The 26314-nt window shown below is 45.7% G+C and overlaps 1 protein-coding gene across 2 annotated transcripts in view; it reads left to right on the top strand.

Moving 5' to 3' along the window:
• The window catches only part of FBLN5 (fibulin 5), a 76195-nt gene extending 71041 nt beyond the window's left edge, over positions 1-5154 (top strand). For both annotated transcript variants that reach the window (XM_045901414.3, XM_045901413.3), the window contains exon 11: positions 4183-5154. In XM_045901414.3, the coding sequence (XP_045757370.1) occupies positions 4183-4344 (162 nt within the window). In that variant the 3' untranslated portion in view covers positions 4345-5154. The remainder of the gene's footprint in view (positions 1-4182) is intronic.
• Positions 5155-26314: the final 21160 nt, after the last annotated feature.

The raw sequence follows: 26314 nt of genomic DNA, 5'->3' as shown, positions 1-26314 counted from the left end.
GTCCTTGCCTCTGGGGCTGGGATGGTCTAAAAACAGGGGAGTCTCAGAAGCCCCGGTTAGAAGAGATGAGAAAAGGTCCCAGGGGCTGGTATCTTGCCTGTATGCTAATATGTTTCTGGCAAGACCCTAACAGCCCTTGCCCCCCCCTCCACGGCTCCGGGTATCTGGGCTGTCGTGTGTAGACTTCTCCAGGAGAGTCAGGCACCGCTGTCTGCACTCTTAAACACCAGAGGACCCACATCCCTGAACAGTTCTCTCGAAACCCCCCCTGGCTTGAGGTGGGGCTGGGAAGCGTGTTTAATGCAGCATGGTGGTGAGAGGGAGGGAAACAGATCGGGCTGGCCACTGCGTCGCAAGTCGTGGCTACAGGAACTACCCAAAGGACAGTGGCGGCAAATCCTGTATAGGGCTCGGCGTGGGCCCGCCATCGCGCCAGCCGCCTCCCATACGTCACTCCCTTCCTCCCTCCAACAGTCCTGTGACACAGGGCCTGCGCGACCGTCCCAGCTTACAGATGTGAGCACTGAGGCACAGAGAGGCTGAGGAACTTGCCCATGGTCTCACAGCTAGGAAGCACCTGAGCAGGATTTGCACCCAGGCAGGCGGGTATCAAAATCTCTCCCTTCTCTAACACCTCCCTTTAGGATGTGGCGTCTTTTCCCCTACTCTTCTAGCTTTGGGATTCGGCAGAAACTGAGATAACAAGAAAAGTCTAGTTTAACTTCTAGTAATAGTAGAAAGTGTTCAATAAGTGTTAGTTACTTTGTATTGATAACATTGTTTCTTTTTTTTAAAGATTTTATTTATTTATTGAGAGAGAGAGCGCAGGAGCCCAAGCGGGAGAGGGAGAGAGGGAGAGGGAGAGAGGATCTCAAGCAGACTCCACATTGAGCCTGGAGCCCAACATGGGGCTTGATCTCACGACCCTGAGATCATGACCTGAGCCGAAACCAAGAGTCAGACGCTTAAACGGCTGAGCCCCCCAGGCCCCCCGAATAGCGTTGTTTTTGCTGTGATGGATGCTGCTACTGTTGACAGGAGGCTGTGAGCTCCCGGGCCCTGGAGCCTTGGCAGCGCTGCTGAGGGACTGGAGCGTGGTGTGGGAGGTGGGGCTGGAGGGCCATTCAGGCTTCCCCACCCTGAGATTCGCGGAGTGTGTTACAAGCACACAGCAAACCACACACACGCACGTGCCCACATGCCCCTTTCACGAGCACTGTTGGCAGCCTGTGGTGGCTGACTGGCCTTGGCCAGGTGCCTCGGGGACACAATTAGGGCCAGAAGAAGGAGCACGGTCATGGGGTTCAGACTGTGCCAAAACACGTTTCCTCCATGACACGTGTGGATCAGGTGGCAGGTCCAAGGCAAGCTGACTTCCTTGCTTGAGTCAGACAGAGCCGTCCCGTGGGTTGATTCAGAACAGCCCCGAGCGTGTGTGAGAGCAAGGCCAAGAAGACGCACGTCGGGTGAGCAGTTTGCAATCTGCTTTCGCTGTGGTCGGCCTCGCTCATCCCTTCTTCCAGCACGAACATAAATTCAGCAGTGTGTCATGTGCGGCTTTGAGTCAGGCACTGAGAGTCCAGGAACAAACAGGATGTGGCCTCCGTCCCTGAGGAACCCACACCAGTGGGGAGGGGGCCACGCCACCAGGCCAACGTTTACAGAGTAAGGTGGTGATTCTTCCGTAGAGTCCGTGCGGTGGGTGGTCAGGAAATTGAGAGGTCCTGAGACCTTATCACAGAGCGTAGTGGTCAGAGCAGGATTTGGGGGGTCAGATACTCTGGTGTCATGGGCTAGTTTGGTGACTTTCTGTAGTGTACTTCACCTACTTACATCGTAGGGTAATGAAGATTAAATAAGAGATGTACGAAAGGTCATGGCCAAACGCCTGGGATCATAAGCATCATTTTGCATCAATGACCATGAAGCCTCCCAATGAGCAGGGACTCTCGGGAGGCCTCTTTCATCAATGCCCTGACTATGCCCCAAAAGCCTAATGAGTAGTGGACGTAGCTGTCCCCGGCTCCCCTGTCAGGTGCTTGAGTCCTCCCATGGGCTTATGGGCAGGTCTTCCTCAGGCTGCTGCAGATCTGGCCCCGGGCGGACCTCAGACCCGCTGACCTCTAGGGTTCCTTCCAGATGGGAGAGGCAATGATCCTCCGGAGATCTTTATCAGGAAAGCCCAAGTGAACAACTTGGAAGGTCCCAGTCGTTCCAGTCCCCTCCTGGACCTTGAGCTCTGCAGATCTCCCTCCTGAGGGCCGCCCACAGCTCAAGGTCCTCAGCCCTTGGCCTTCGTTCATGCAAACAGTGAAAGCTGGTGGGATATTTGTATATGTAAATGCCATGGGCATTTCCCTGTGTGGTTGTCCCTTCTGAAATGCTGGCCCAGTGCTCCGAAGTTTTGCAGGAGTCGACAAGGAAGTCCTCTGTGTAAGGAGGTGCCAATTGCGCCAGTGCTGACGGAAAGAGAGGCGGCGGATGCCAAGAGGAAATTGCATGGGTGTCAGGCTGTTGATAGCCTAGTGCACAGGGGAGGTCCCAGTACCTGGCCAGCACCTACCCGCCTGCCCCGCCCTTGTCCTATTTGTGGCAGCTCTTGGGGATGTCGGATCTTTGTGGGGAGCCCTCCCTTTATGGAGACAGATAAAACACCCGGTGTGGCTTTCAGCAAGCCAGGCTTCTTGATTTTGCAAGCCTGTTGCTTTCAGTCTCTGGGCACTGTGCTGGGCTCTGCAGCTTATAGAAAGTGATAGCCCGGCATCTCCTTATTCTCTCACGCTACGTCCTCTCCAGGAGCCCACTGTCTGGCCACTGCATGGACCCGTGAGCATCTCTCCTGAAGGGCAGTGCTAGGGAGAAGAAGTAAAAACACACAGCTGTCTCTTCTGATAATCGTGTGCAGTGGAAAAGGCCTGGGATTGGGCAGCTCTGCCTCTACTAGCTGGTGACCCTATGTAATGGCTTAACCTCACTGGGCCTTGGTTTGCTTATTTAGAAAACAGGGAAATAATGAGACATACCTTTAGTATGACAGCCAGCATCCCCAGATTGGGTCTTGTGCTTCTAGATCAGCACTTCTCAATTTTTTTCTTTTAAGGTTTTATGTATTTATTTGTCAGAGAGAGAGAGAAAGCATGTACAAGCAGGGGGAGCGGCAGGCAGAGAAGCAGACTCCCTGCTGAGCTCCTCAGAAGTCTTAGAGCAAGACTCAGTGGAGGAGAAGAGCTCACAAGAAATCATTAGGGCTATAGCACTAGGGTCACGGGGTGGTGAGGCTGGAGGACCCACAGGGTGTTTAATGGGAGCTCCCACAGGGACTGCACGTCAGAACCACCTGGAGGCCTGTAAACAAATTATACTTTCCCCCAGCATTATCCAAACATCCACTAGAGCAGAAAATCTTGGAATGGGTCCCTGGAATTGTTTGTTTAGGAAAAAACGTCCTAGGTGCATTGGAGGCTGTTTGCTTGAGAACTGGTGATCTGGTACAAACCGTCGTTATAGAGCTGAGCCCCCCCGAGCAATGAAGTGATAGCCCTATGACATGCGGTTAGTTCCATCAGTTCCTCATTATTTCATTCAAGATAAGATTTACTAAGCACCTACCGTGTGCCTGGCAGCAGGCTGGGTTCTGGGGGAGGACAGCGGTGAAAAACCTGATCCCAGTCCTGGCTCTTACAGAGCTCGTAGCCTGGCAGGGACTTAGACATCCAACACAGACTGGTTAGTGTGGACGGTGATGCACAGCGATGAGAACTTTCCACCCTGGGCAGACTGGGCGCAGTGGCAGAGGGTCCCAGGGTAACCTGAATGAGGTTGGGGGAAGTAGAGAATGCTCCTCTGAGGAATTACAGTTCAGGGCAGCCCTGGAGAGTTAGCAGGAAAAAGCCAGGTGGGACGTGGGCAAAGCCAAGGGGAGAATGCAGCACCAAGGGGGTCCAGTTTGACTGCAGGGCTGTAAGGGGAGTGCCCCGATTGGGGCTGCAGAGGCACCTGAGGCCAGATCACCTGGCCGTCTGCTTTGGTGATTGCACAAGAGCCCCCGCCCCCCACCCCCCCAAACCAACAGCTTTCCCCAACCTTCTCCCATGTTGCTTGAGCACTTCTGGGCTCCCGCTCACCTGTCTCCTTACGTTGGCCAGGCCTTGTCTAACTGGTATCCCTGGTATCTGCCCACAGCAAACCGGTCCCATCAGTGCCACCCTGGTGATGACACGCCCCATCAAAGGGCCGAGGGACATCCAGCTGGACTTGGAAATGATCACTGTCAACACCGTCATCAACTTCAGAGGCAGCTCCGTGATCCGACTGCGGATATATGTGTCCCAGTACCCATTCTGAGCCCTGGGCTGGGGGGCCGCTGACACTGCCTCTCAACAGCACCAAGGGACAGGAGAAGAGAAGAAACGAGAGGGAGAGTAAAGTGGGACAGATGTTACGCTTTTCTTGCTGACCGTCTCCCGAGGAGTCGGCCCGATGTCCTGAGCCTGCCTATAGCATGGTAGACCCGTCACTCTGAAGGACATGCTTCCCCTAATTCTTACGACGCAGTTATCGGAAAGTATTATTGGCACCCTGACCTGAGATCGACGGTGATTTTTCAAGGCCTTCAGTTTCTTTTCATATTTTTCGAAGGAAATAGATTAGGCTCGCTGGGGTCTGAGTCCATGTTCAAAGACTGTGAACAGCTTCCTGTCACCTCTTCCACGCCTTCTTTCTGTCCCTCGCCGATCGCTTCTTTGCCAAGGCCCCCAGAGAGCTCACCGGGCCCCTTGGCTGTAGCTAGTTCACTTCTTGTATGCACAGAGAAGGCTACGGAAAGAAACCCCAGCAGGATCTAAGGGTTTTTAAAGAGTCTATTTCCAAACCATGTGTGGCATTTTCGGCCATCAAAGAAGTTTTCGTTGTCCTTAAATTTGTATAACTGTTTAATCCTTTCTTGTGCATTTTGAGTATTTTTAAAAAATTAAGTGGTAGGATTCCTTAAAAAGGCCTTAAGACACATGTTATGTTCTGACTTCCCAAACCCAGTCTCCTCTCCATTTTACCCCAGTGTTTTCTTCGAGGACCCCTTGATCGTGTTTCTTGAGAATTTTTACCCAACTGGGTTGGAAGGCAGAGGTCTCTAAACTGATTAAATATTTGAAGAGATCTTGTGTTTGGTTCATTTTGACTATCGTAGATGATTCAGCATTCGGGGTTGGTTCTAGTTCTCTTTAAACCTGTTTATTGTGCGCTGACTTAAACACTCCCTGGAGAGCTTGATCGTTCTTTAGAACTCAGGCGAGTTGGGGGCGGGGCAGAGGGCTGCAGGTGGGGGAAGGTAGGGGCTAGCATCAGCCTGAATCCTATTCATTCAATTAGAAAACAACCATCCCTCTGGCATGTAAATTATTTCTAGGTACTCTTCCAGAACACAAGTGTATTCGCGTTACTTTAAATCAGTGGTCCTCAACCCTGACTGCATAGTAGGATAACTCGTGGAGCTTTTAAGAAAAAAACCTGATTTCTTGGGCTTTGCCCCCAGAGATTCTGATTTAGTTGGTTTTTGGTAGGGCCCAGGCTTTGGGACTTTTAAAAATTCTAGTAAATAGCTGGAGTTGAGAATGCATTGTTATAAACCCCATAAAGCGAGGGGGGACAAATATGGCCCTGACTTGGTCACCTTGCCCTCAGCATCTTTTTGGTTATATGCGGGGTTCATCATCCTTTTTCTGATCGGGGACTCTGGCTTTCCTTCAAGACTCAGAACCCCAGGCAGGGGCAAAGAGAGTCAACAGTGCAAGTAGGGGTTTCATGGATCCTTCACAGCTGGGTCTTCAGCGGAGGGAAGAGCATCTTTGGCTCCCTTGCGCCCAGACGGCATTTCTCTCACCCATACTCCTACACACCTGACTTTGCTGTTGGCTGTGGTTCTTCTTTCTCTAAAATGAAGCACATCCAAGCCACTTCCCATCGGGCGGTCAGTTTCAAGGGATGTTTCTAACAACATCAACAACAAACGGCTCAGAATGCCTCGGCTTCGTTGCTTGGAAGAGTAAGGACAGTTTCCTACAGGCTTGCCAGCGCTGGGGGCCCCCCTGCTCAGCTCTCCGCAGAGCAAAAGAGCAGGAGGTGGTCGTGAGCCTGGGGCTCCCCTCGTGTGGGAGGCTTGGGTGTCAGGGATCGGTGTGGAGTTCGGAATGCTGATGGTTTACGTGAGCTCAGCACCAGGCAGCTCTGAATTTCCGACTTTGGCTCAACCCAGCACAAGGGTAAGGTTTCCTTTAATGTCAGGAAAGGAAGGAAGGCAGCCTGTGTCTTGGTGATTTGAGGACCCATCGGTTCAGAGGTGCCACACTTGGAACCAGACCCGAGTCTCTGGGGCTCGCCTTTTATGTGTCCACGTCAAAATGTGGCTTCCTGCTTCTAAGAAAAAAAAGGCACGGAGAGACTCATAAAAGCAGGCTCAAAGGGCTTCTTGGACCTCAGATGGCTCTTTCCAAACATGGTCTGATGAGTTCAGTGTAAATGAATCAGAAGCATGTGGGATCAATTTACCTTAAAATACACTGGGGCCTAAAAATTAAGGGGAAAATGCCCTGGGGCAAAGTGTGTATTGTAAGGCCAAACCCAAAACATTTGGGAAATCGTTATAGAGGCTCCTAGGACCGGAAAAGCTGTTGGGTTCCCCCACCCCTTGGGAAATCTTTTATTCACAAGGTTGGGGATAAGCTTGCTCTCTGAGTCACAGAGAAGCAACAGGAAGTCTCTGTGCTTCCCCGGAGTCTGATGGGACTGCGTCTTCCCTTGGGCTCAGATACTTGGGCTCTCGGAGCCCGTGCTTGTCGGCTTTGCCTCATCCCTGAGCTGGGCCGAGAGCCTGTCATATGAGCCCTGCTCTGGACTGCTTCATCAAGTCCTGAAGAATGAAAGTTCTTTGGTAGAAGGGGCGCCGGATTACGGGCTGGGACACCTGCAAAAGTCCTTGTGTTACCTCCTAATCTTCTGGGTTCAACATGGATGAAAACATCCACTCAGCTGCCTCTCAGGCTAAAGCTTTGTGATTCCTTGAAATGTACTTGGGAGATGACAGCCAGCATTTCCATTAAACTGCAATTTTAGAGTTTCACAGTGGTTTGCCAATCATAACATTTCCTAATTGGCATGGAATCCACCTACCTGTTGCCTCTCAGGCCTGGGTAATGGACTTAGAAATTTTCTTAGGTAACTGTCTTGGCCCTTGGGGTGTTATTTTTCCAGATGGTGAAAACATTTAAGTAGGTCTGATTACTTCATCTGCAGTGGTTATAAATGTATTTTTGTGGCCTGTTTAATGTGCATAAATTCTTCAGCTGGGTAAGCCATGAGTCCGGAGAGAGATGACACGACAAAGGAGCAGGTATTCTCTACTCCACTCTCAACACATGAAATCCTGTTTGCAGGTTTTTGTCTTTAGAGGGGGACGTGCTTTGGTTGAGCAGCCACCCACCCAACTTTGGTTCAGCCGGTTTCTGGCTTCAGAGAGATGAACGAGACAGATACAGTATATGGATAAGATAGTTTCCCAAGGGTTTATGCAGCCCGCGGGACAAAATTGAAATACAATGTGATTGGTGCCTTTTAGCAGTGTGAACAAAACGATTTTGGTTAGATTGTCGTAATTATTAAGACATACCTATTTTATACAACTAAAAATTCTTATGAACATCTAGAGATACATATTTGAAATTTAGTATAAGATGCCTCAGCTTACAATTATTAAATAAGTTGAAAGAAAACAAAATCGTTAGGTGAAAATTTTCTTTCTTTTTGATACACTTTGTACTTTGAGAACTTTTTTTTTTTAAAGATGTTATTTATTTATTTACGTACGTACTTAGAGCATGAGCAGGGGGAGCGGAAGAAAGAGAATCTCAAGCCGACTCAGGTGCTGACTGTGGAGCTTGACCCACGGCTTGATCTCAAGACCCTGAGATCATGGCCTGAGCTGAAATCAAGAGTCAGACTCTCAACTGACTGAGCCACCCAGGCACCCGATACACTTTGTACTTTTTTGTTTGTTTGTTTTTGTTTTTTAAGATTTTATTTATTAATTTGAGAGAGAGCACGAGCAGGGTGAGGGGCAGAGGGAGAAGCAGACTGCCTGCTGAGCGGGGAGCCCAATGCAGGCTCAGTCCTGGGACCCCAGGCCCCTCCTGGATCATGACCTGAGCCAAAGGCAGACACTTAACCAACTGAGCCACCCAGGTGCCCCAACAGACTTTATACTTTGAAATGCAGTGTTTCCTTTTCTAGAAAAGAAAAAAAAAAGCAAACATTTGTTAAAGCTCTTCATTAATTTGGAACTGGCTGATGCTCATCAACCACAAACAAATACACAGTTTTCCTTCTTATTGATATTCTTGTTCTCGAATTTCTTAGTGCCTTTATTTAACAAATGGCTGATGTCTTCATTAGAAACTGTGAGCAACTGAAAGATTAAAGAAAACAAAAAGCCTAGAGGCTTCAGGACAAAGGGAGCACGGAAAGGCAAGATTTATTATCACTTTGGCAGCTCTTGGGAGGACAGCTCCAGTTAGAATCTTTGACTTGCTAATGCTTCCTCATTATGAATCTTTGCCTACAGCCATCAGTGAAATAAACCACAGGGGTGAAATAAACCCAGGTTTCAACCTGGGAATCATCTACTAAGTTGCCGATATTGGTGTCTTCTCATAGAGGGGAATTATATGTTCACAGGCAGTGACTAACAGCACTTTTTTTTTTTTTTCAGGAATTTGGGATATTCTTTTTTATTCTTTTTTCAAAGATTTTATTTATTTTGAGAGAGAGAGAGAGAAAACACTAGCGGGGGGAGGGGCAGAGGAAGAGAGACAGGGGGGAGAGAGAGAGAGAGAGAGAAGTAGGCTCCCCGCTGAGCAGGGAGCCCAACCCAGGACCCTGGGATCATGACCTGAGCTGAAGGCAGATGCTTCACCGACTGAACCCTCCCCTCCAGGAGCCCCAGAATTTGGGATATTCTTGAGCAATAATGTAAAATGAAGGTAGGGGTAAATTGTACATAGATGCAAACATCAAGGTCATTATTGATGTGGGAAACAAAGGTAGAAGAAAAATTATTCAATTTCCTTACTACCTACAGCCACTGACATGTCCTTGAAACAGGCAGAGTGACCTTCTAGGGACTCAACTGCCTCAATGTTAATATTCTGCTAAGGGCGAAAGACAATCCTAGCCTGACCACCCCCCCACCCCAAGGATCCTGTAAGTCTACTTTAACATATAAAAATTCCTTTGGAAACTTCCTTTATCTCTAAACCCCCCAAGATAAGTGTTGGCAATCAACCTCCAAGCATATGGCCCAGCGATATACATCTGAAGGGTCTCATGACTGAGGGTTTACTAAACAGTAGTAAATGGCCTTTCCTAACAATAGCAAGCCCCCTCAGGGTCCTGGAAATCTTGTTTCCAAAATATCTGGGAGGCTTACCCTCTCCCTAGACCCCTCCCAACTTGAGTATATAATGGGCCGCTCCTCATGACCCTGCTGCAGCTTTCTGCCCACGGGTCTTGTCCCCGTGCTTACATAAAATCACACCTTTGCACCAAAGACGTGCTTACATAAAATCACACGTTTGCACCAAAGACGTCTCAAGAATTCTTTCTTGGCCATAGGCTTTGAACCCTGATGTTCTTTCCTACATCAGTTATGACACTAATTTATCAGGATTAATTAATTAGTTATTACTGATTTAGAGCCAGAGAGTCATTGGGTGGCTTGATGTCATGTAAAAGTAGTTTTTGTTTGGGGAAAATTGTTCTGGTTTCAACCTAGCCTTTTTTTCTAATTCTTGGATTCACCCTTCTACAGGATGCATCTGATGTTGCAGAACTGGCTTGTGTCACCAGATAGCAACTCTACTTTAAAGACTCTAAAACGGGTGCCTTGAGTTCTTCTGTGTTTCATTGTACGAAACCATTTGTAATTTATCTATAAAGAGGAGCCTGGATTGCTGTTACATTTGTGACATGTAACATCCCCCTGCTCTTAAAAATGTTTACCAAAAAAACCATCGTGGGTGTGATACCAGGCTGGGGCATTTGCAAATAACATAGCTCTTTACAGTAACCTGTAGTCTTAACCAACTGAGCCACCCAGGCGCCCTACAGTAACCTGTAGTCTTATGTTTTGGGTTTGTTTTGTTTTTTTCTGGTTCCGCATTGAAAAATACCCCATGGAGATTTCCACCCCAAGCCTGGCATTTCCACACAGCATCTTGCCAGTCTTTCTGAAAAGCAGACCCACGCCAGGTCCAGTAACCCGTTGACATTTTATGTGCAAAGGCACATCGAAATCATAATCTACTTCTTCCAGGAAAATCATGGTTAGTCACGAGGATCTTTTCCGCTCAGAATTTATGCATATTTGGGGAGAGCCAGACCCCCCTGGCCTCCTGCTTTTTTCCCTGTTGGGACTTTGGAATGTATTATCTTCTTAGGGTCCTCCATACTGGTTTTAAAAAATTCCACAGCATCTTTTTCATCGTACAAGCCAGGACTTCACACAAGTAGGTGGTGAAGAGCTCCCAGGTATACTATAAGGATCTGGGGACAATAAGGCCCACCAAAAAGGAGCAGGTTGCCGCATTTGGGGCAACATCTCTAGATGGGGCAGGCCTGGGAGGAGAGGTGGTTGCTCCTTCCCGTTAATACTGCTGATACTCACCTAATAAATACTGGGCTCTTCACAAACATTCCCTACGTGCTTGCATCTTGGGAAACTGCCTCAAGGCGGCTCTGATTCTTAATTTTCACCAGGTTTTACTCAGCTCTTCAACAACCTGCTGAAGGCTGAGGTGGGAAAGAAGGGGTGGAGTGTGGACATGGAGCTGGTGGTCTTATTCTTCCTCCGGAGGTTCAACTCCACTTGCTTGCTGTGCTTCTGAGTGGGGTCACGGGGTTGGGGGGGTAGGGAGTTCTTTGCCCCTCTGCTCTCTCTTCCCATTTCTTCCCTGTCCTCTCTTCATTCTCCTTTTCCCTTCTCTGACTTGCCCCTCCACCCCCACCATTGGATCTCCATCCCAAGTTGGAAGGAGGGGGTCAGGGCTAGGACCCATCCAGTGAAAGCACAGTGGGATCTGAGGGGCAAAGTACAGCTCTTCCAGCTCCTCTTGTCTTCTCTTCCCAGCACACAGAATTTCTCCCCAGGCTTCAGAGCATCCCTTTCCTGAATAGAACCAGGACTTGCTTTTCTTCTTCTTCTTCTTCTTCTTCTTCTTCTTCTTCTTCCTTTTTTCTTCTTTCTCCTTCTCCTTCTTCTTCTTCTTCTCCTTCTCCTCCTTCTCCTCCTCCTTCTCCTTCTTCTTCTTCTTCTCCTTCTCCTCCTTCTCCTCCTCCTTCTTCTTCTCCTCCTCCTCCTCCTTCTCCTTCTCCTCCTTCTCCTTTTCCTCCTCCTCCTCCTCCTTCTTCTCCTCCTCCTTCTTCTCCTGTTGTCCCTGCACAAAAAAGAAAGTATCTTCATCTGGTGATCCAACCCTGGGTCTTCCTTGTGGTTGTTCTTCATGAGGATTCCTTCTCAGGGTTCCTTCTGATCTCCAGTCTCTCCATTCTAGGGTCAATTTCCTTCATTCCAACACCCCCTGTCCAGGGGCCAGGCTACCCCCACTCATTCCCAGAAATACATTTAAAAAAAAATCTAGCCCTCTCTTTGTTCCTAGTCCATCATGGCATCTAGGGGCTGGACACAGTGCCTAGATTCTTCATGTAATCTGGAGCAGAGAGGCTGGGAAAAACCAGACTCCCTTTAAATACAGGACAGTGCACAGTTTCCAGAGACCAGGGTCTCTGTGCTAGCAACAGCCCTTCCCTTTCTTTGTAAAACATAATCTAGCACTCTTCACGGATTCACAGATTACAGAATTATTCACCCAAACAATTCCAAAATGGTACATGGTGTGGCTTTTTGTTGATTGTTGTTTTTTTTTTAAGTCTCAGAGGTAGAATTTCATGATTCATCAGTTGCATACAACAACCCGTGCTCATTATATCACATGCCTTCCTTAATGCCCATCACCCAGTTACCCCATCCCCCCATCCACCTCCTCTCCAGCAACCCTCAGTTTGTTCCCTATGGTTAAGAGTCTCTTAGGGGCGCCTGGGTGGTTTAGTCAGTTAAGTGTCTGCCTTTGGCTCAGGTCATGATCCCAGGGTCCTTGGATTGAGCCCTGAGTCAGGCTCCTGTTCAGTGGGGAGTTTGCTTCTCCTCTCCCTCTGCCTCTCCCCTCAGCTTGTTCTCTCACTCTCAAATAAAATAAATAAAATCTTTTTTTTTATTCTTATGTTAATCCCCATACATTACATCATTAATTTTAGATGAAGTGTTCCATGATTCATTGTTTGTGCATAACACCCAGTGCTCCATGCAGAATGTGCCCTCCTCAATACCCACCACCAGGCTAACCCATCCTCCCACCCCCTCCCCTCTAGAACCCTGTTTATTTTTCAGAGTCCATCGTCTCTCATGGTTCGTCTACCCCTCCGATTTCCCCCGCTTCATTCTTCCCCTCCCGCTACCTTCTTCTTCTTCTTTTTTTTTTTCTTAACATATATTGCATTATTTGTTTCAGAGGTACAGATCTGAGATTCAACAGTCTTGCACAATTCACAGCGCTTACCAGAGCACATACCCTCCCCAGTGTCTATCACCCAGTCACCCCATCCCTCCCACCCCACCCCCCACTCCAGCAACCCTCAGTTTGTTTCCTGCGATTAAGAATTCCTCATATCAGTGAGATCATATGATACATGTCTTTCTCTGTTTGACTTATTTCACTCAACATAATACCCTCCAGTTCCATCCACGTCGTTGCAAATGGCAAGATCTCCTTCCTTTGATGGCTGCATAATATTCCATTGTATATATATACCACAACTTCTTTATCCATTCATCTGTCGATGGACATCTTGGCTCTTTCCATAGTTTGGCTATTGTGGACATTGCTGCTATAAACACTGGGGTGCACGTACCCCTTTGGATCCCTACTTTTGTATCTTTGGGGTAAATACCCAGTAGTGCAATTGCTGGATCATATGGTAGCTCTATTTTCAACTTTTTGAGGAACCTCCATACAGTTTTCCAGAGTGGCTGCACCAGCTTGCATTCCCACCAACAGTGTAGGAGGGTTCCCCTTTCTCCGCATCCCCGCCAACATCTGTCGTTTCCTGACTTGTTAATTTTAGCCATTCTGACTGGTGCGAGGTGGTATCTCATTGAGGTTTTGATTTGGATTTCCCTGATGCCGAGCAATATTGAGCACTTTTTCATGTGTCTGTTGGCCATTTGGATGTCTTCTTTGGAAAAATGTCTGTTCATGTCTTCTGCCCATTTCTTGATTGGATTCTTTGTTCTTTGGGTGTTAAATCTTTTTTTTTTTTTAAAGAGTCTCTTATGGTTTGCCTCCCTCTCTGTTTTCATCTTATTTTTCCTTCCTTTCCCCATGTTCATCTGTTTTGTTTCTTCACTCATATGTGGAATTTAAGAAACACAGTGTGGTTTTATGGATAGCAGCCTTTAGTCTTTTTAGTCTTTTGTATATCCTTGTAACTGCCACCCATACACCACTTTTTCACATTGGAGTTGATATTCGGCTATGCCTTAAAGAATGACCAAGAACTCCTCAAGCATAGGAAGGGAACGGTTCTGGAAGACAGCGTGGTCAGAGCAGAGGGTGAAGAGACATGTGTATGGCAGGGAGTGATGGAAGTTGAGGCCAGGCTATTTATGTCCCTGTTCATCTAATTGAGCTTGGACTTAGTGTAGAGGCCATCACTTCACAGAACACTAGTCTGTGGAGGTGCTAGCCAGTGCTCAGATGGAAGAGTTCACTTGTGTAATAAACTGGGGAATCTGAATCTCCTCTTTAAAGATTCACAGTTGACATTAGAAAATTAAAGGCTCTGGGGCACCTGGGTGGCTCAGTCAGTTAAGCATCTGCCTTCGGCTCAGGTCATGATCCCAGGGTTCTGGGATCGAGCCCTGAGTCGGGCTCCCTGCTCAGCGGGAAGTCTGCTTCTCCCTTTCCCTCTGCTCCTCCCCCAACTCGTGCTCTCTTTCTCTGTCTTCTCTCAAATAAATAGATGAAAACTTAAAAAAAAAAAAAAAGAAAAGAAAAGAAAATTAAAGGCTCTGAGAAGTTCTGCAATAAAAAGGAAACATGTTTAATTTTGTATAAAGGTTAATCAAACTTACTTGCAAGGGATACGTGTCCCCTGCTAGAACAACTATCAGCATCTCCAGGAACAATTTTCTTTAGAGTTTGGGAATTGCTGTTGTCTGCTGTGGGGAGCTATTGTAGGGGTTTTATTTTGCTTTGTTTTGCTTTTTAACTAGGGAAGGGACATGGTCTCATTTTTAGGAAGAACATTTTGGAAATGGTATGTGGAGATGGGGGAGACAGAAGTCAAGAAAATTGTTGCGGTTGTTCACATAAGAGATCATTATCTCTAAACTGATCTTTCTAGAGTGAAGCTGACTAGTTTCTTGCTTGAAACTCTCTACTGACTTCCACTCTGCCCACAGGTTAAGGTTCAAACACCTGAACGTGGTTGACACAGCCTTCCACGGTCTGGTCCCTGCCTGCTTCTCTGGCTCCTTCTCCCACCGCCTGCCCCTCTTTTATAATCAGTTCAGAAACAAACTCCCCCCAACCTGAAAGGCTTATATATTCTCTCCAGATGTTCTTGCTAGAGCTGTCCTCCTTGCCATTTCTCCTCTTTACCCACCTGGCAGATGCCTGTTTATCTGTCAACATTCCCCTCAGAGGTCAGTTCCATGCCTGAAACTCCAACTGCCCTGCCACCCCACCCCCTGCTCCTGTGTAGAGCAAATCGCTCCTTGTGCATTACCTGCATCTCCAAAGTTGTGATTACCACACGGAAACTGCAAACTCCTTCAGGACATGGTGTGTTGCTCATCACTATAGACTGAAGGGCTGGCACAGTGCCTGGCACAAAGTAGGGGGGTCAGTGTCATGTGAGTGAATGTGATCGTGGAAACTGGCAAGAGAAAATGGAGGAAAAGGGGAAAAATTCAAGAGAATTGCAGTAGATGGAATCAATAGGTCTTGGTGACGTATTGGGTGTGGAGGCTAAGGGATCCCCAGAACCAGGTTAAAAAATACTTCAGGAGGAGGAGTGTTGGTAGTGGGGGAAGATGAATTCCATTTTAAGCCTGCTTCTTTATTTTATTTTATTTTATTTATTTTATTTTTTGTTGTTGAGGTATAATTTACATACAGTGGAGTAAATACATGGGTCTCAATGACACGGATACCTTGGACAGAACTTGAAATGACTGTAAGACATCCAGTTGGAGGTATTCCGAAGATGGTCAGAAGTGTGTGTGTGGACAGAGAGAATGTGATGAGCTCTGAGGGTCCTTCTGAGAAGTGGCCCTGGGGATGAGGAGAAGGTGGCCCCTTGGGGATGAGAACCCAAGGATCCAGTCTTTGACCTTGATGGGGGATCTGGTCTTTGACCTCGATGATCAAATATGTTTAGTCATCCACTCACAGAGAGTCAGTCACTTCCTTGAGTGAGTGATGGGGTGCCTATCCTCAGTGATTATGGTCTGCGCATACCACATATGAGGAAAGAATGCTAAGATAAACAAAAGTGACTCATAGTGTAACATGAGAACTGAAAATTGCACTAACCATGCCACCTAGTAGCTTCCTGAAGCAGCAGAATCATTTTCTAGTCAACCCATTAGGCAAATAAATGTTCTTGGTTGGAGGTTAGCATTCATTTTCCCCCAAAGTATACTGCATTTAATTAAAATTAAAAAGGAAAAATTCTGTTGACCTAAGGAGTTATGGTAATGTGGTGGGAAGACCTCTAGTCTGGAAGTCTAGACATCTTTGGTTCTTTTCCCAACTCTCTCTGGAAAAAAGAGAGAACTCTTCTAGGTTCTCTTGACCTAGGGCAAGTCACGTGGCCTCTTGGAGTCTGAGATCCTTCTTTTGTGACTGATAGAAAATTTTAACCCTGAATCCTGTATTTACTCAACTTTTTTTTTTTTTAAAGATTTTATTTATTTCTTTGAGAAAGAGAATGCAAACATGAGCAGGGGGAGGGGCAGAGGAACATGCAGACTCCCCGCTGAGCAGAGAGCCTGACACGGGGCTCAATCCCAGGACCCTGAGATCATGACCTGAGCTGAAGGCAGACGCTTAACCAACTGAGCCACCCAGGTGCTCCTACACAACTCCTCAACAAATTTTTATCCAGCTTCTCCTCTGTTACTGGCTCTGACCTTGTTAAGAATCCCTGCTCTCACAACTCTTTGCTCTGGCCCCTGGCCAGATAACCATCACTCTCAATTCAAACCATGTCTGCTTTCTTTACACCAGAGGATGGAAAACTGAGCTGGACACCACTCAGGTTCTTTATAGGAATTTTGCTCTCTAAAATTCAGACACCTGGGTGTAATTGTGTCAGTCTGGTGAGGCAGGAGGACCACTGGGATTGGAGTTGAACAGAGCTGGATTTGGGTCCCAATTCTGCCACTTACCAGCTTGTGACCTGGAGTAAGTTGCTGAGGTTTTATGAACTTCACTTTCCCCATCTGTTAAATGGAAATAATGCTACCTCCTTGTTGTTTTGAGAAATAAGATGCTGCACATAGAAATGCTTGGTGCTTCTCTTCCCTCTTATCCAGCAAGCAGCAATTGCCCATGCCTTTCTTCACCTCAAATATTCTAAATATCTAAGCCATTCGCCTGAGCCACGACTCAGTTTATAAACAGTTCCTAGAATTTGGAGGACCAGAGTGGCCCCATTTGCTTAAGCATACCCTTAGCAATTTCCATTTCATTTCAGACTTGAAATCATTTTCACTTTCTTTTTTTTTTTTTTTTAAGATTTATGTATTTGAGAGAGAGCGAGAGAGAGAGCATGCATGCATGAGAGGGGGGTGGAGGGTGAGGTGGTAAGAGGGGTAGGGAGAGAGAGAATCTCAAGCAGACTCCCAGCTGAGGGCAGAGCCTGATGCGGGGCTGGATCCCATGACCCTAAGGTCATGACCTGAGCCGAGATCAAGAGTCAGACACCTAACTGGCTGAGCCACCCTGGTGCCCCAGAATCATCTTCACTTTCTACAAACTGGGAATATGGTTTCTAGCAACACTTCCTGTCTTCCAATACCCTCTGGATGTACCAGGGAGGTAGTTTTATTGAATTTTATTGATAATGCCCCATAGAGACCATATAGGTCTGAAACAATTTAGAGATTATGTCACAAGGTCCAATTACTTTGTTTACAATGAAGGATCTGAGGTGAGGCTGGGGGATGGACTAGCCCCCTTGACCTGGTGGTAGACAGGCATGTAGGTTCCTTGATTCCTGCTCTAGCTCTTTTCACCTGCCATGAGTCCTCTCCCTCCATCCTCCCTCTCTCTCTGCATTCCTCCCTCGCTCCCTCCCTTCTCTCTCCTCCCCTCCTTCCACCCTCTCTTCTTTTCTTTCTTCCCCAAACTTATCTTGAGTATTTTTTATATACCAGATCTTATGCTAGATCCTTAACCCCGACTCTAAAGAGCTTGTGCTTCTTTCTCCTTGGTCATCCTTCAAAGACTCATCTGTCTTTCTTCCTCATCTCCCTACCTTTTTTTGCTTTTGTTCTTCCTTCTTTTCCACTTCTCTGTTTTCTCCTTTCACAGGTGTCTTTGTTTTATTGGTAACGCAAGAGCCAGCTGTGGTCTCCTTGGTCTGCAAGGTCTAGGTAATATTGCCTTGAACTCCTCATTCCATGCCCTATGGAATTCCAAAACCCTTCCTGATTTCTGAAAATTCCCATGGGAGACGGAGGAGCTTTTATTTTCATAGTCACCTCTGATTCCAAACACTGAACTTCTCTTGAATTCACTTGGTTCACAAGGCCTTTTACTACCAACCCAGTCCCTTGCCAAGTTGACCCTGACATAAAACTCTGCCTCTTGCTTGATTTCCACAAAGACAAGATGAAACAACGCTTTAGCGGATTAAACAGTGTCCTCCCCCCTCCATTCATGTCCACATGGAACATCAAAATGTGAACTTATTTGGAAATAGGGTCTTTGGATATGTAATTAATCAAGTTAAGATGAGGTCGCTGGAATAAGGTGAGCCCTAGATCCAATGATGAATGTTCTTATAGGAAAAATAGAGGACATATAAAGATACACAGAGAGAAAGAAGGCCATGTGAAGATGAAGCAGAGCTGGAATGATGTGGCCACAAGCCAAAAAGCACTCAGGATTTCCCGGAGCCATCAGAAGCTAGAAGGGGCAAGGAAGGATTCTTCTCTAGAGCCTTCAGAGGGAGCGAGCTTGGCTTGGCTGACACACTGATTTTGGACTTTAAGCCTCCAGAAATGTGAGAGAATAAATTTCTGTTGTTTTCAGCCAAGTTTGTTTTACTTTCCTGTAGCACCCATGGGAAGCTAACACAAACAACATTTTCATTTGGGTGTGTAGTCAGCTTTATTGAGAATTTGAGAGGGGAGATGAGACAGAGAGGAATGTACATTTTAGCTCTCTGTCCCTGCTCTTTCATTGGCTCCCTCTTCCATGCTCAACCTGCCTCCACATCCCTTCTGCCCGTGAAGTCCCCAAACTCCAAATCCATCTTACCCTATGATGCACAACTCCAACTCTCAAACTCAGCCCCTCAGCCCACCATTCAGGCCAAACCCCTCCTGATGCTCAGCTGCATGAAAATACTTTGCAAGGACTGGCAGCCCCTCTCAGAAGGGAGATGTGGATTGAAAGAGTCACACCTATTCCCCTGTTGGGAGACATATTTCTTTTCTACTTCCTGTTCTTCAGCCTGCCAGAGACAGGCTGTGGGGTAGGCGTATTTACCTGCACCCACCCTTAGAATGGGTTGGGTTGGGTTGTAGAAATCAGAAGGACTTGTCCGTCTGTCAGTCAGTAGTTGCTGCCCTGGGCACTTTGGGGAGACAATATGAGACGTTGTCCCATCCTTGAGGAACGTTCCAGAAGACTCCCCTTAGCTTTTCTTCTTTCAGAGCTTTGTTCAGCTGGTTTGATCTCTCCCATACTCTAATAACAATCTCTTACATTCTACTTCTTCCTCCTCCCTCTCTATATTTCCTCTTCTATGTGTCTACTTTTAGAGAGCTTTAAAAGTTCTGTCACCCTTAGTATTCTACTTTTTTATGCTTACAAATTTCCAAGACCTGTGGGGCAGTATTTTTTTTTCCCAATTTTTAATAGGAAATAAGGAAAACCAAGCCCAGAGGTGAAGTAAATTGCCCAAGATCAACTGTGTTTAAGTGACAGAGCTTGCCATGCCTTTCTGAGAGTGGTTGTGAGCCTCAGCCATTAACCTGGAAAAATCCACTTAATTTAGACGAGCCATTTCTTGTTAGTGTGAGAGCTCGGGATCCGTAAGCTTGATTCCATTTAGACACTCTCTGTTTTAAGAACTGGTTTCTAGCCTGATTTTAAATTAAGTTTATTCAATGGTTTGAAGAACTCTGTGTTTTGACTCTGGTTTCAGAGAAATATTCTTACTAGGTTACACGAATATTTTGAAACTCAGTCCTTTTTTTTTTATTCAATAAAAGTTTGCACAAACAATGCATCCCACAGGAGAAACTTACGCCAGATCCCAGATGTTTAACACGTTTGCTTCAGATATTGGAGTTCATGGCCTCTTGTGCTTGTTAAACCAAAAAATATAAGAGCCTAGAAATGATTTTTAATATCTATGAGTGCTGCAAGGCCAGGCTGGATTCTGGGCAACTGCAACATTTCAACAACCCTTTTGATCACAGGTTTTTCATGTGTGCGTATGTGTGTGTGTGTGTGTGTGTAATTTTTTAAATGATCCAAGCAGACAGTTCAAGGAGGGGAAGCATAAACTCTAGTTTTGACTCAATTTCAGTTCATTTTGGCTGATCTTTGTAGAAATGTTCAAAAAGTTCCTTTTCTAATCCTGACATTGACTCTGACTTGTGATCACGCAGCTGGATCTGTCACTTGACCAGCCTACCATTTATTGATGAGTCTTGGGGCTCAGAATGCCATCCTACTGATATTAACCCTCATCTACTGGGGACTGACTATGCAATCACTCTGCTATGTCTTTGCTCATGTTGTATCATTCAGCCCTCACACCCATCACCTTCATGGCTGTTACTTTGGTCTTAGCCACCCTCCTCTCATGCCTCCATTATAGTGAGTTGGCTAGCCAGGCTCTCTGCTTCTAGCTTTGCTCCTGCTCCCTGCCATCCCCTCTCAACCCAACAGCTGGAGTGATCCAAATAAAAGTTAAATCTGTGCATGTCATTCCTCTACTCCAAACCTTCCAATGGCTTCTCAGCCTATTCAGAATAACAGCAAAAGTCTTTACGATGGCCCATGCAATCTCCTTTACCCTGAACCCTGCCCTATGCGCCTCTTCCCTGGTTTCCCCTTCTCCCTCTCTTTCTCTTGCTCCAGTTGCTCTGGCCCTCTCACTGCTCCTTCAATATGCCAAGGAAGTTTCTTCTGTATGGTTCATTAGTACAGCAGAGGTGAAAGCACACTTATAATACTATATCTATGAAGGTAGGAAAGTGGGAGATAATTTATTTCAAACAATTAACAATAAGTTAGTGATCTATTGGTGGGGATTTAAAAAAATATCTAAAGCCCACAAGAATGCATTTTCTTCCCAACAATCTTTGCTGTAGGAAATTTGGCCAAAGATAAATTTTCCCTTATAAATGGAAGAAGTCAAAGTTAGTGGGGCAAAGCATTTTTATCCCAACAGCATATACTTACTATTGGGAGGTTGTTCATTTTCACCTAGTATACAATGTTAAGGGTTAGGAGCTTTAAGTTATGGGCATCTAGTACCTGCAACTAACTTATTGAACCATTGAATGAGCAATGATACCCAAAAACTAAGGCCTTCTTGAATAGCTGGAAAATAAATCATTTTGGGAGCTGTGTTTCGGAAAATTGGGAATATACCTTTTGAGGCACCAAACCTTTAAAATAGTATTAGTCATTCTGGTGGATTTTAAAAATTAAATTTTATCCACTTTTTTTTTTTAAAGATTTTATTTATTTATTTAATTGACAGAGAGAGAGAGAGAGACAGCGTGAGGGGGAACACAAGTAGGGGGAGTGGGAGAGGGAGAAGCAGGCTTCCAGCTGAGCAGGGAGCCTGATGTGGGGCTTGATCCCAGGACCCCAGGATCATGACCTGAGCTGAAGGCAGTCGCTTAATCAACTGAGCCACCCAGGCGCCCCTTTTATCCACTTTCTTGTATTGGTAGCCAGACTATTAAAGTTTGACTATTAAAGTTTGATTCAGTATTATCATTATAAACATTGGTGGCCACACTGCTGTATTATAATACAGTGTATAGATCTGTTTGCCCCTACATTGAATGGCCCCAGGTAACGGTGCTTCTTGAATCCTCATGTCTTCTTTGTATAATTTTGCAATAGGCATTTAGGAAGGGAAAAAGGAGTCACAAATGGGCAATTTCCATCCCGAGAGTTTTGTAGGAGCCTTAGGTGTGTTGATGCTCCAGAGGGAGAGTTAAGTTTATGTGCTAATTATCATAAGTGAAAGGGCCTTAGATCATTTTAATAACCACTTTCTTCACCATTATCACCATCTTGATGTTTCTGCAATAGCATCTAGCAGCTCCAAAGCATTGGCCACTTTTAGAACTTAGGACCAGAGACTTTGACACACTGTCTGGACCAAACAGAGGGAGAATAACCAAAGAGAATAGAGGGGTACTGGACACAGGTTCCATTCACTTCACATCTGGTTTATAGGAAGCTTATAGGAAGTTACAAAATTGTCATTCAGCCCAAAGATCAACTTAACCTGCCAACGTAAATCTTTATACATACACTCCACTATTGTGATATGGTCTTAATCATTTTAATTCATACTTAAATTAGTGCTTAGTGTACAGAATGCTTTGTGCTTTGATATTTTTTCTTTCGCTCATCGAAGATTTGTTCAGTATCTACACCATTGTCCCACCCTTTATGTAGACATTAGGAGTGCGAAGATGAATATGACCTGTTCCTTCCCATTTTCTTATTTTGATCATCATAATGACCATGAGAGGTTGCTAGGGCAAAGACTATTATTATTGCCACAAAAAAAAGTATGAAAGCCAGAATTTAAACTCAGGTCTTCTGCCACTAAATTCCATGTTTTTTTCCAGTACCCTATGCCTTAAACAAATACTGAGAGGTGAGCATGCAAAGCAAATGAAAATGTATGTAAATCACAGTCAAATGAAAAAGCCAAAGACCCAGCTCCAAAGAATCATGTAGGGACCTGTTTTTTTTGAGAATTCACATTAAGTGTCTTGTGTTTGAGTGACAGAAACTAAACATGTGTTAACTTAGACAAAAGATGTAATTTGTGGGTTTATACCCAGTGTGGCTTGTGTACTAGAACAGTGGAAAAAACAGGGTGCATCTTCCCTCAGGAATGAACGTAACCAAAAAGTCTTGTGCCTTTGGAACCTCTTACACCATATTTACCTCTCTCAGAGTATCTACTTTATTTTATTGTATATTGACTTCTCCCTTGGAGATATGTCCACCAAAAGTTCTTCCATCCCTAAAAAGAGAACTGACTGCTCTTTCCTGGTTATAGTTTGGAAAAAAAAAATTCTAGAGAAAGATTCTGATGGACACTCCTTGGTTCAGGTGCCTTCTCGTGAGCCAATGAACTCTGACTAAGGGGTGACATCCTGGGAAAATATAGTAGCCACTTCTAGAAGTACACATTTTTTAGAAAAGATCTTATTTATTTATTTGACAGAGACACAGCGAGAGAGGGAACATAAGCAGGGGGGAGTGGGAGAGGGAGAAGCAGGCTCCCCGCAGAGCAGGGAGCCTGATGCAGGGCTCAATCCTGGGACCCCAAGATCACGACCTGAGCCGAAGGCAGACGCCTAACAACTGAGCCACCCAGGCACCCCTAGAAGTACACATTTGAAGTGGAGGACAGGGTGGTTCTCATGATCAGACTCTAAGTAGATGTCTACCTTGAGCACCCTAAATTTAATCCACACATGTGTTTTTTTCCCAAGAATTATCCTATTCAACTTTGAGAAATTAAATATTTTCTGGACTCCATCCCAACACTGTACTGTGTTTAAAGGAGTCAGCGCAATACCAATAGCTATGAGCAGGAAACTCTCCATGTAGAAAAGTTAAGGAATCCTTGTCACATTTAGTCCTGGAAGTGAAGAAGGAAGGCAGAATTTGGAGATGGCCCAGAGCAGTGAAAGCAAACTAAAGATAGGGAGATGGTGACTCTAAAGAAGAGCATAGAGCATGACTGCCACAAAATGACATTGATTTTCAGGCATGGTTATAGCCATCTTGGAAAGGAGAGGAGGCAGAACGCAGAGATTCTTGGAGCTGGAAAGGTTATCAATCTTCTGACTACTCTTTTCACTCCTCATTTGAATAGATAGATGCAGGAAGAAGTAATCTGCTCAAGCCATAAAGCCTTAATTATTTTATCCGCAAAAATAGGAAAAATTGTGACACCAATATGTGCCTATTCAGGGGGGTTATTCTTCTGAGGGAAATTGGAATAAAGTTACCAGAAATTGAATAGTGCATTTTTTCTCCTGCTGGGCCAACCTTTGCCAGAGAGTAGGTATAAATATGCAGATGGCTGATAACGGGAGACAGATGACAAAAGTGGGAGATGCCAGGACAGGGGACAAAGGAAAGGTTCTGAGTCAATGGATTTAGAAAGTAGACTTTAAGTCCTTGACGATCTTCACAAAGCTAGTTCTTGTGTAGCTTACTCAGGACAGTTCCAATCCTGTCAATCTTTTTCTAGTTATCATATCTGGGGTCTGTCACAACATGAGGGCTTTCTCATGTACCAGACCCTCTTTTCGGAAGTCTTAAATCAGTGAAGTGGCTTTCCCAACATCAATTTTATCCCATAAGTAGCAGCAGTATGGTTTGGGGAGTTGATCTCAACTTAAGGGGTAGGCCTGTTTAGTCAAAATGTTATCTCGTCCTCTATACCAGTCACTGATTCAAGTATGAGCATGGGACCGAGTTCTGGCCAAAGAGATAGGAAGAGATGTTTCCTGGCATCTGGAAAAGTTGATCTCCCAAGAGAAGTTTGGGGGAATTCAGTCTATCCCCGTCATCTGAATTGAAGAAAGAAGGTCTGATTGTCCCTGGAAGCCGTTCTACAAACATAAGGGAAGTTGATTTAGGATAAAGCTTACATAATCTAGAGCAGAGCAAAAGGAAGGGAAACATTCAATGATACACAATGGGATTGCTAAAGCAATGACTCTGGAATCCCACCTACCTTTACACTTCCTTTCCGGTTAGCCCACCCAAGATGTAGAGGCTTAAATCAACAGCATTTTATCATTATTTAGCTTCTGAATGCTATAGGGGCAGGGCTCAGTGGGGAAGGCTGCCTTTGCTCCACTAGGTGTCGACTGGGGCAGCTCAACCAGGGGCTGAAGGATCCAATTCCAAGATGGCTCCATCGGCTCTGAGGGTCTTGGCCCTTGGTTCTTTTTGTGTGGGCCTCTCCCTGTGGGTCTCTCCACAAACTGCTGTGGCTTCCTTAGAGCAAGGTGGCTGGATTGCAAGAGCAAGCACGCAAAGACAGCCAAGTAGAAATTGTACAGCTTTTTAGGTCCTATTTCCTTATTTCCACATTCCATAATTTCCATAGTACTCTCTTGGTCAACCAGTCACTATTGGTTAGCCTACATAAAGGAGAGAGGACATAGAGCCCAACCTTTGATGAGAGGAATTTCAAAGAATTATGAACATGATTTAAGCCACCACACAAGTTAATACATTTCCTTATTTTTATGACCATTTCAGTTGGGTCTTCTTTTTTTTTTTAAAGATTTTATTTATTTATTTGAGAGAGAGAGAATGAGAGAGAGCACATGAGAGGGGGGAGGGTCAGAGGGAGAAGCAGACTCCCTGCCGAGCAGGGAGCCCAATGCGGGACTCGATCCCGGGACTCCAGGATCACGACCTGAGCCGAAGGCAGTCGCTTAACCAACTGAGCCACCCAGGCGCCCCTCAGTTGGGTCTTCTTGTTACTTGTGGCTGACAGTATCCTCATTGATACAGTTAGCGTCATCTCAGCGCTTGGCAGCAGAATGTCCCACATTAACAGCTTTTAATTACAATGCCAATTGTAGCATGGCTTCCAGTGATTTGTTACTAGTAATTGAATACCAAGGTTTGAAACTATTTACTTTTTTTTCTTTTTCTTTTTGCAAATTGGAGCAGAATCAAACTTACCACTATAATAGCAGAAGAGGCATTTATTTCAATTCTAGTAGACTTCTCTGAATGGGTGATAAACAGATGGAATCAGAGCAAGGATATGTTACATGGAAGCATTAATTCTCAGTTGAGAGCTATTGGCCTGGATGCTTCTTTAAATAAGAGTTAGAAGGACCTCTAGATAGTCTGTGTGCTCAGGGTCAAATTCTTTTTCTTCTCCACTAGGCACCTAAGCCAGTGAGGTTAAAGACTTGTGATCACATTTTATATTCTCTTTCTAGTTCTGTTGCTCTTTCTGTGGGCGAGGAAAAGAGTGAAGACATTCTTCTTGGTCATCTGCATTGTCCTGCCCCACGATGAACTCTAACAAAGCAAACAATGTTTAAGTGTCCACTGTGTTCTTAGCACTCCCCTAGGCATTGCAACATAAAGATAAGATGTGGTTCTCTAGGAGCCTAGAAGATAAAAGGCATTTGGAGAACAAGAGGAGGCAACTTAAAGTTGAGTGCTAAAGCAGGTGCATAAGCCAGCCTTGTAAAGAAAAGGAGAATAAGAGCTGAGCACTTACTGGATTTCAGGGTGCTTCCCTGCCCACAAGGTGCAGCAGCAGATCATGTGATCCTCCCTTCCCCACTGCCTTGGACTGGGCCAAGGTCAACATCTGACCCAGGGGTGCCCAACTGTAAGCTGAGGAAGACCAGCCAGCAAACTGTGCCTTGTGTGTGGAAACATTGAGCTGAGCCTATCAGATGGCTGGAATCTGGAAAGGGACATGCAGTTACTTCCTTTGGGTTGTGGGCCCTGAGCTCAAAGGTCTAGCAGAGTTGCCCTCAAGGCAGACTGTGGGACTGGGTGCAGATTGCAGCTCTGAGGGATTAGAGACTCTAAGAGGTGGGTTTGGATGTGCAGGTGTGCAGAAAGAAGCAGTCTCTGGAAGATGTGGGGCCGAGGCGTGTCTGGTCTACCAGGGTCTACCAGGGTCCTGTCCTTCCTGGGGCTCA

The sequence above is a fragment of the Mirounga angustirostris genome, unplaced genomic scaffold, assembly GCF_029215605.1.
Source record: "Mirounga angustirostris isolate CCGP_5_RB_7025 unplaced genomic scaffold, mMirAng1.0.hap1 SCAF_9, whole genome shotgun sequence".
NCBI lineage: Eukaryota > Metazoa > Chordata > Mammalia > Carnivora > Phocidae > Mirounga > Mirounga angustirostris.
Note: the sequence above shows the minus strand (reverse complement) of the source record. Positions and strands in the feature narration are given on the sequence as shown.